We start from the raw sequence: 10,115 nt of genomic DNA on the forward strand, positions 1-10,115 counted from the left end.
AATTACTCCAGTGGCCTCCAGATGAAGGACCTGATCCTCCCTTGGGACCTACCAGACTCATGCAGGTTCCCACTGATGTCATCAGGGAACATTGCAAATCGATTCCACTGCAGGATCAGAGCGACAGAAGTAATAACTTATTATTCTTCTGTTTGGAGATCTTTTAGTTTTCAAGTAAACCAGCCCGAGATATTTCCACCACCCCAAAAAGCCAGAGATCATTGACTACAGCCTGGAAACAGCTACTGACCTTCTACAACCATCTGCAAACACAAGGCCCTTAACGTATGTTTTTCAGCAGAAGATCTCAAACTGTAACAGCTGGACAAAATTCAGTTGCTGAGGATCTGTTTTATCCCATTTTCCATCATTTGTAACTTTCCGAAGTTTTTAGCCTGATGGCCTGGTCTCAGCCTGAAGGCGATTTATTTATTAGAAAACGGACATTTGGCATTGAAATAGCCCCCAATGAAAATTGAAAGGATAAAAAAAATCAATCAATGAGAGGCACCACCAAAATGTCAGGCCAAGCATTAATGCTGAATTAGTAGTCAAAAAATGTAACCACACAATTCAGGAAGGATCTTGCTTTAGAGACATTTATTGAACTAGAACAGGAACTTCCTATGTAAACAGATGCTGTAAAAACCACAGTGTTGCAAATATTAAGTTTACAATTTAGTTCCACTGATATTCAATATTTACAGTGTTTTAATAAAAATAGTTGAAATAAAAAAGATATTGCAAGAACCCCCCATCTACTGTCTAGTATCAGTGATCCTCACTGGTTTGTTTACCATTTATAAGGACAACATCATTCAGTGCAGCTTGTCACAGAGACTCATCTATGATCATTGGAATTTGGTACTAAACCCATGACATCTGAGCCCTTAGAGCCATGCTCCAAGTCGCCCACTGAAAGATTCAGCACTTAGTAACCAGAAGAAACATGAAGTCAGACTTTTTGAAGCGCCCTCAGGAATGGAAATATCATACAGGCAAGCGCTATGCTTACAGGTCTCTGTCTCCCACATGCCTTTGTGCTCCCCACTACAAAATTAGGTTATTGTATCTCACCCCAGGTTTTTGAAACTCCAGTTCCACTGGAGATGTAGGTGCCCACTGAGAGTTTTGTAAAATTAAGATTTACCCATACTAGTGATAGCACTTTGGTCTCTTACAGCACTTTCTGGCCAAAGATCTCAAAGCACTTTATGACATTAATGAATTAAGTCCCACAGCACCTCCCGTGAGGAAAGTCTACATCCCTATTTTACAGAGGGGTAAACTGAGGCACAGACCATTAAGGAACTTGCCTCGGGTCACAAAGGCAGTCTGCTGAACAGCCACGCATAGAAGCCAGACTTCATGACTGAGTCACGTGCTTTAGCCACAGAGCATGTTTCTCTAGACAAAATGAAAGACAATTGTTGATTGACATTCTGCTCCCCGTATAATCTTCAGTCTGTTAAAATAGGATAAACCATTTTCCTGTGTGTGACAGTGTGTCAGGGCTTCTAGTTGTCACATAACAATCTGTGCATCATGTACATTTGTTTCTAAGTCTACACCTGTACTAAACCAAGCCCCCAAAGAGTCACTGTGACATGCAAGCTGCAGGCAGTTGAACAGTGGGTCAGATTAGACCTGCTAGTGTCGTTAGACACCAGTAAAGTTAGCCTCATCCACCTGAAGAGGGACCGCCTCTGCGACCTGGTCTCCAAGCACAGGTTCCACCGCCTTCTCCAGACAAAGGATTATAACCTGCAACAACAGAGCAGGGATAGTAAAATCATGGAGAATTGAGAGTTAGAGGTGAACTCCAGTCTAGAGGGGATTTACTTTGTAACAAAATCCAACAGTCCATGTCATCAATAACTGAAGTTTGGCGATGTTAAGAGGTTACATATCACAATACAGCATTCATATTTCACAAGTCTGGCCCATTCCAACAGAGAAATTAAGTGACAGAAGACTCACAGGGCTTCCAAAACGCACAAGTGAGATGTGTCGTTTGCAATGACAACACTATACATAACGAAGTCTGCATCACAGACGTGGCACTGCTCCTTCATTATTGCAGAGCATTAAGCTTCATTTTTTTTGCCACGAGGTTAAACTCTGTAACCTCTTTAAAGTAAAGTAAACTTCTGACAGAAGCAAAGAAGTGGCATTGCTCCTGGTGTTAGAGAAAAGCATGCCTCTCATCCCTATGGGTTCGACAATTTTGTTTTTATATTTACTTTTCCAGTTTCCAGTTTCATACGATAAACCAGACATAGACATTGAGTTTCAGTTGGCTCTCCTAAGATGTTAAATACCAGATTCACTTACCTTTTACAAGGGTACACTTGGAAAAGATACAGGCTTGCACATTTGTCTTGTATAATTATTTTGTCCATACACGATCAGCAGACAGATTACTCCTCTCTGCTATACTGACTGAGCAGTTTTCAGTATCAACCTATTCTGTTCAAACCTCCACTACTTTCCCCATCATTACAGACGTTTAGCTGTCCAGTGAACAAGATAAAGTTCTGTTTTCAGAATTTTATTCAGCAACTAGAACAGCTTGCAGGATTCTTCAGCTGACCCTCGTTTACCTCATGCGCAAAATATAGCCATCTAAGTCCATAATCTGTCATTTAAGCATGGATTTTGCCTGGGATGAAGCTAGGACAGGTGGCAATAGGGAAATGACTGAAGGAGCCAACTGATGTTATGAAATTTCTTAGCTTAGCTGCAGCCCATTCTTTGTTATTCTGTTCAGAACAGTTTTAATGCCAGGCATTCCACGGTAACAGACTGCTAGAGTATGCTGATGATAAGCAACATACAAAGTGTTTGGCATTGATGGCAGTCAATCTCCCATTCAAGTAGGATTTTCAACTCAATAGTAAAATGAACTATTGACTAAACATATTAAAGTTGTGACAAAGTTCTTTGTGCGGCTACTGTAACTTATTCACTGCTGTACTCTCAAGGTGTATTCCTTCTGCTTTGGTACATTCATTGGTAGAATCATCTGGACAATCACTAATGGCAGTACCAATTAGCATACTGGTCCCAAATTAGGCTATTATTATTAGGGAAAGTAGGTGCATTGTATATGTGGGGGCGGGGCGGGGGGGAGACTGGCTATGTGGCTTTTATCTATAGTAGTGATATCACTGTGGCATCTGATCAATCAGGCAAATGAAATGCTGTATTAAACTAAAATTACACTTACATTTGCATAAAATAAAACAAAACAAAAACACAGAAGAGAAGTACACCAGACCCTCACTAGAACGCAGGATTTGGGATTCACGCACGGGACCACGTTATAGCGGGCACCGCGTTAAAATGAATTGCAATTAATTAAATTTGGGATCAATGGCTGTGACCGCATTATATGTGAATTTGCTCTATATAGATGCATGTTCTAGCGAGGGTCCAGAGTATATAAAAAATAATGCTAGGAGATGCACACAAAAAGACCAGAAGGCAGGCTGTGGCTCCTTTTATTAAGCCTGAACCAAAGGAAGTTACCAAAAAAAAAAAAGTAATAAAAAGTTAAAACGAGTCTATATTTTCTGAGATCAGGAGACAGTCATGCTAAAAAAGTTTTCTCAAGGGGCTGTAATACTGTCAGGTTTCTCCACACAGAAACATACGAAAGGCCCAAAGATTTTTCCCCATAAAATTTAGAATGTGGCTACAAAAGTTCAACGGACTTTGTATTGACTACAGTGCTCATATAGAAGACTCCTCTAACTAGATATGTTATGTATCGAGAATCAAAGCTTACCCTCTGTCTCAACAAAAAGAGAAATCACCCATGCATAAAATAACCATCTAGATAGCCAAATAAGTATTTCATTTTCTATAACTGACAGACACCCAGGTTTCATACTTACTACCTCCTCGCAAAGGCTTTTTGTTAGGTTTAGGCTTCGGGACTGTTGACGAGGGAGAAGCAGCGGATTCTATTTCTTGCTGTTCAGACAAATGAAAATTATTTAGAGCTTGTCAACTCATCGTTTTCAGCTAGTTATCTAACTAAAGATATTTGCTGCAACATGTAACGTTTAAGGAGTAAAAGTTACCTGGCTCCGTTTCAGATTTCCTTTATAGCTTTTTCCTTCTTGCATGCTTTCCCACATGGCTACCTTTTGCCTTCTCTTCTCTTCTTCAAGCTGGTGGGGCGGGAGGGGAAGAAGAATTGGTAACAGTGATCGTATAATTAACTGGAACAATTCCCCAAAAAGCCAATAGCTAAAGTGCTGCCATTTTAGCATAGAAAAAAATCATAAACCAAACACTGAAACAAAACTGATACAATTCCTACTTTTCCTTGCCTTAGCGAAAGTAGTAATATCCAAGTCTTTCCAACCACACTGCACAGGGATGGGAAAGAATATAACTTTAAATCCTAGCTGCACCTCTTTTCCATGTGCTAAAACAATTTGAAAGAATAAAGTGAAATGCTAAGTAAAGAGCTAACCAGATTTTTTTTTTGTATATTCTAAAAAGAAAAAGAAAAAAAAGAGGTCTTCTTGAAAGCAAATCTTTACAAATCATGGATATGAAGGCATTTAAAATATCGTAGAGGCTTTCGGTGGAAGAAAACGTATTGTTCAAATTAAGCGTTGAAAAGCAGAATAAAGCATATTTTCACATGAATAGAAAGAATTATCAGCATATGAAAATGCCACCAGAATCTCTCTTAAAAAGTAATTAATCTAATAGGCAGTACAGGATAATGGTTAACACATTAGACTTCCTTATTGTTAAGGAAGGGAGAGGAAAAGAGGTATATCAGTTTGCCCAGAATCAAAGAAAGCAAGGCTCTCTCAGTCTAAACGCATTGGATTAGATTTCCTAAAAGATGGCTATTCCTGAACACAGTTTTCCATTAGACTTTGGATACCAGGATTTCTTCAAATATCAAACTGCACTGACAGGGACTTGGACACTTGGACACTTGAAGATTACTTGCAAAGAGATATTACTACCTCTATTGACTGCAGTCAGAAAATAAAGTGAACTAGGATTAGTGAGGTTCTTTACTGCTATTCTGATTATTATCTTATGTGGTATTCCTCATTAGTGCAAGTTGTACTCTACAGCTTTTTAAGATCTCACGGAGTTGCACTGGCACTCAGAATTTCCTGAAAAATTAAGCTTGCTATTGAACATACAAATTCCACGTGCAATTGTGTGGTTAACTGGCATGCTAATATAACCAGTGTAAGCTCCCTTTTGCATACATAAAAAAGGGTTTGCACGCACAATCACAGTCACTGCCGCCAAGCCTGACTTTTTAAAGAATCAGGCCTACAGAGAGTTTTCTCTCTTATTGTATTATTTTAGGAGAAAAAAAGTGTTAACTAGGTCAGTTACTTCAGGAAGGAGTAGAACAAATAGTGAAAATAGTCCAGCATGAATTAATTTCCTGCATATTAGCAAGATCTCTTCATTTTGACTGATCAAGATCATCAAAGCTTCAACTCAACCAAGCTCTTTGGCATTTGGGCTTAAGACAACTGGTCTCCTTATGCCAAAAGTCTTTGAAGTAACAGAAATGGAATACATCGTCAGTCTTCGCCATGTGACCCTTAAGCCGTGGGTAATCTTCCAAACAGAATATGGAAGAAATCCAGGAGTTCACAGATCTTCTACAATTTGGTCAGGTATAAACCTACTCTGTTTCAAAAATAAATACATACATACATACATACTGGACTGCAAATTAAGAAACTAAATAAATGTCCTCCTGGCCCTCACATTACCTGTCTTTGCTTTTCTTTGAATTTTTCAGCTTGTTCATTCAACTGCTCTTGCATCCTGAAGCGAGCTGCTGCCAGAGCTTCCTGCCGTCTCACCACCACATCAGGTTCTATAAGATCACGGAAAAAAGTTGACAAAACAATCATTTTCAAAGAATCTTGATACGAAAGTGTAACCATACAGCTTTATAGCGGCTCTGGAAGAAACTGTAGCTGAAGTTCACTTTCTAACTAATCTTTTCCAATAACTTATACATTGATCCAACTGCTGATCATATTTAGAATTTTTGGAATGATCATTACCCCATTAAAGTTAACCGACCCATTGACAATTTAAAGTTCCCATTCTAGTGTTTGAAATTGGTTGGTAAGAATTACCCATACTCCTGCAGAGAGAACACTTATTTACATACAGAACTTTTTCTATCAGGAATCATTAACAAACCAGTCCAGACTCCCTCCCATTCCTTCTCCAATTGCTCCTGCTTGTCTCATCATAACAATAAAGTGGAAAGTCCAACGCGCTCTAGCAACAGACATGATTTATGAAGATATTATACACCCGCCTCTCCAAAGAGAAAGCAGACAGCCTGAAAAAGGCCACCTATTGTATCCACCTCGCTCCCTGCTGCCTTTTGTAAAAAAACAACCCCCCCCCAAAACCCTTCAGATATTTTCCTCGGCATTTTCTACTTATAAAACATCCCAGTATTAACATTTTCTATGCATGAGTTGTATATTAATATGTATTAAATCATGAATAAACAATTGTTTGGATAGAGAAGTTTCAGCAATTGTGTAAAATACTGGATTTTTTGCATGTCAATTTTTTTCCTGTGACTTAGTATTTCCATTGCAGCCTGCAACAATGGAATACAATTTTTAGAAAAAAAGATCCCTGTATAGTTTCATTGCACAGTGACATTCAGTTACTCCGTGAAAGAAAGCCAGCATGCAACGGGAAGGCAATAGGTAGTTTAATAGGCTCCATGGTGTCAGTGTGAGTCAGTACCGGACAATTATTCTTTACAGAGCACCAGAAGTGAACCTCATGCTTTACAGCAGCTGGAATCCAGCTGAAACAAAGCCTGGACAGCCTACACTTTACAACCTAGAGCCACGACTCAAGAGATAAGATAGCATACATAGTAGGCAACTACGCGCACATATTACTTATGAAGTGGGTGGTGCTAAGGGATAATATGAAGAAGGAAATGACTGGCAAATACTAATCAGGAGGGTTTGCAAAGCATATCAAACATCTTGTAGTTTCTCTGGCAATTCTATAAGGTGCTCATCTTCCATGGTGATGAACCCTGAAGTATTTGGGCACCACAGTATCATATATGTCACTATACAGAACGCATCGCTTTCAAGATCATAGTCAAAACTCACTATCCCCGGATTCTATGCTATCCTGTAGCACCTCTCCTCACTGCTTCCTTTATTTCTCCCTTCTCCTTTCAGGCCACCCTCCATCTTTGGCAAAGCCTCTCCAGTCTTCAAAGCCAGATCTTTCACTAAGCCTTCCTCCACTGACCTCCTCGCCAAGGAGGGCTCTGCACCTTTGGGGCCGGAAAAGTTGCCCTGGGTATCACATCTGTGTGAGTTCATAAGATCCTTAGGGCAGGAAGGCTGCCACATATTGGTGCTCAATGAAGCTCTGCACATGTCTGAGATTCCACCAAAAACTGTGACTTTGGGGAGCCCTCCGAGCTATGACACCCAAGGACCCACCGTAAAGGATCTCAATAGCGGAAGGCGCCCAGGGCAAGCGACCGCGCCACCCCGGAGCCAAGGGAGATTTACAAACCAAGCAGCGCCCCAGTTGCATGGGGCCGGCTCCTCCTCTGAGCTCTCATCTTTTCTGCCAGCTTCTGAACGAGGAGGTAGACGGCGACGCAGGCGAAGAGGAAGTACCAGCCGTAGCTGGCCAGCAGCGAGCCCACTGGGGAAAGAGAAGACGTACGCGTCGAGCCAGAGATGCCAAGGCTGGGGCTGGATTCCCACTTGCTGTCGGGGAAGGGGGCCCCCGGGGCTCATCCCCACACACTCCTACGGGGCCTGTCACCTCTCGCCCCCCCGGGCCGGGCAGGCCGCTCCCAGGGTCGGCTCATCCCCACACACTCCTACGGGGCCTGTCACCTCTCGCCCCCCCGGGCCGGGGCAAGCCGCTCCCAGGGTCGGCTCATCCCCACACACTCCTACGGGGCCTGTCACCTCTCGCCCCCCCGGGCCGGGCCAAGCCGCTCCCAGGGTCGGCTCATCCCCACACACTCCTACGGGGCCTGTCACCTCTCGCCCCCCGGGCCAGGGCAGGACGCTCCCAGGGTCGGCTCATCCCCACACACTCCTACGGGGCCTGTCACCTCTCGCCCCCCCGGGCCGGGCAGGCCGCTCCCAGGGTCGGCTCATCCCCACACACTCCTACGGGGCCTGTCACCTCTCGCCCCCCCGGGCCGGGGCAAGCCGCTCCCAGGGTCGGCTCATCCCCACACACTCCTACGGGGCCTGTCACCTCTCGCCCCCCCGGGCCGGGCAGGCCGCTCCCAGGGTCGGCGCTAGCCCCAGCTCCCGCCCACCCCCCATCGACCCGGCCCCCTCGGGGCGGGCGTTACTCCCAGAGCCCGGCCCCGCCCCCGGCCCCAGGGGGCCTCGCACCCGACTGCTGCAGGGCCTGGATCGCCTCCTGCTCCACCGGGGGCCTGCCGAGATCCGGCGCCTCCCCGCCCAGCTCCATCCCGGCGGACGCGGCCTCCCCTCGCAGCGAGCCGGGTTCACTGCGCCAGCCCAGCGGATCGCCACATCCGGGAGCAGGTACCGCCCACCGGGACGCGTCCCCGAGCTCGGCGACACGTCGCCAGGGGCTGGGGAGGCTCCCCCAATCAGAAAACAGCGCTGATGGTGGTGACAGCCAATCGCGGTACAGGAACGATCAGGGGGCGGGCGTCAGTCAAGAGACGAGGCAGAGACCAATCAAAAGAAGAGGGATCGAAGCTGCGGCCAATCAGCAGGGGGCGCCAACGCTCAGCCCAATGATAAGATACCAAGAAGCGGAGCGAGGATATCCCTAGACCAATCAAAGGAAAGAGGTGCTCAGTAGGAGGAGCCCGGCTGTATCACTACTGAGGTTCCCTGTACTGCCTCTGCCCCTGCGAATGAGTGATGGGTACAGCGGCTACAGGCCCCCGCGGGCCCCGAGACATGACTAAGTCCTGGGCTTGGAGATCCTGCATCCCTGTGTCTAATGGCTGTGAATAGCTCCCTGCCTGCAGCCTGTGGCTTGCAGGAATAGCTGTGACTGGCCTGGAAGAACTCAGCATTTATTCCTCTCTCTACATTTGCTAGTGCAGCCCCTGCTGCGTAAGCTGCCAGCCCTCGTCTTTTACACCCCTGCTGCTGCCTGAGACAGCCATGATTTGGCACTGGTTACACCGAGCCCTCATTTCAGGCCTCCTTTGCACTAGCATCAGCTTTTAAGGAGGTCTCCCTACTCTTCATCTCTTAGCTCTTTTGCTGGCTGCAGGATGCCAATCTTCTCAGATACCTGATTGCTGTTCATTTCCCACATAGGTTCCCCAGTTGCAGAGTCTAGATACTCTCTGCCTACATTCATTCTAGCTTCCCAGGTCCGCTCCCCAGATGCTCCTCTGTACGGCTGCATGTCATTTTAGGACTCACTACTGCTTATCCTTCAACAGAGCTCCCAATAGCAGATGATCAGTGTTTTAACAACTTTATGCATCACTGGTACATGCTCACTCTTACCTAGACCCCCACCCTGCTGCCCCTAATCAGGCTACTCCAAGGCACATCTGTCCTGTTTTTTCTTTTTGATGGCATTAGTTCATTACACCCAGGCAGGTCGGCAGTCTACTACTTCATTGGTTTGGCTTGCAAAGGGAAGAGCCTGCAACCATGAGTGTTGCTGCATAAGTATGCCAGATCACTCAGCATACTACTCTTTAGGAGGCTAGCTGACTTGGACCTTTTAAAGGCATGCTTCAAGCACAGTGACTGAAGAGGCATTGTGGTGCAGAGGTTTAGGAGCTCTAACATTGCAGTGTTTTTGCAATGGGTGATTTTATACATACTGCAATTATGCTAACAGAAGTTACACAGATCTCCTAGGGTCATTTCGTGGATGGGAGACAGCTTCACAGTACCAAGCTGCATGAGTGCTGATGAGAAGGATGACTGCTGAATTAACGAACCAATGACCTAATTGGCTACTGGTACTGCGATCTTTGGATAACACAAAACTGAGGTCTTGGCCCTAGTTAACAGATGTATAACTTTTGTTGTTGTTAGGTTTCAGAGTGGTAGCCGTTTTAGTCTGTATTA

General features: G+C 44.9%; 1 protein-coding gene across 2 annotated transcripts; it reads right to left on the bottom strand.

Annotated features, from left to right (window-relative positions):
* Positions 1-585: 585 nt before the first annotated feature.
* On the bottom strand, positions 586-8,590 carry SELENOS (selenoprotein S). 2 transcript variants are annotated; one of them, XM_032765984.2, is made up of 6 exons: positions 8,433-8,590; positions 7,585-7,719; positions 5,775-5,881; positions 4,089-4,178; positions 3,903-3,978; positions 586-1,764 (listed from the first exon to the last, which is right to left on the bottom strand). In XM_032765984.2, the coding sequence occupies exons 1-6, from the start codon at positions 8,509-8,511 to the stop codon at positions 1,682-1,684; spliced, it is 570 nt and encodes a 189-aa protein (XP_032621875.1). In that variant the 5' UTR covers positions 8,512-8,590; the 3' UTR covers positions 586-1,681. The 2 variants fall into 2 exon arrangements, with proteins under 2 accessions (XP_032621875.1, XP_032621874.1); XM_032765983.2 differs by having other exon boundaries at positions 3,900-3,978.
* Between the last annotated feature and the right edge of the window lie 1,525 nt (positions 8,591-10,115).

Source organism: Chelonoidis abingdonii, chromosome 9, assembly GCF_003597395.2.
Source record: "Chelonoidis abingdonii isolate Lonesome George chromosome 9, CheloAbing_2.0, whole genome shotgun sequence".
Classification (NCBI taxonomy): Eukaryota; Metazoa; Chordata; order Testudines; family Testudinidae; genus Chelonoidis; species Chelonoidis abingdonii.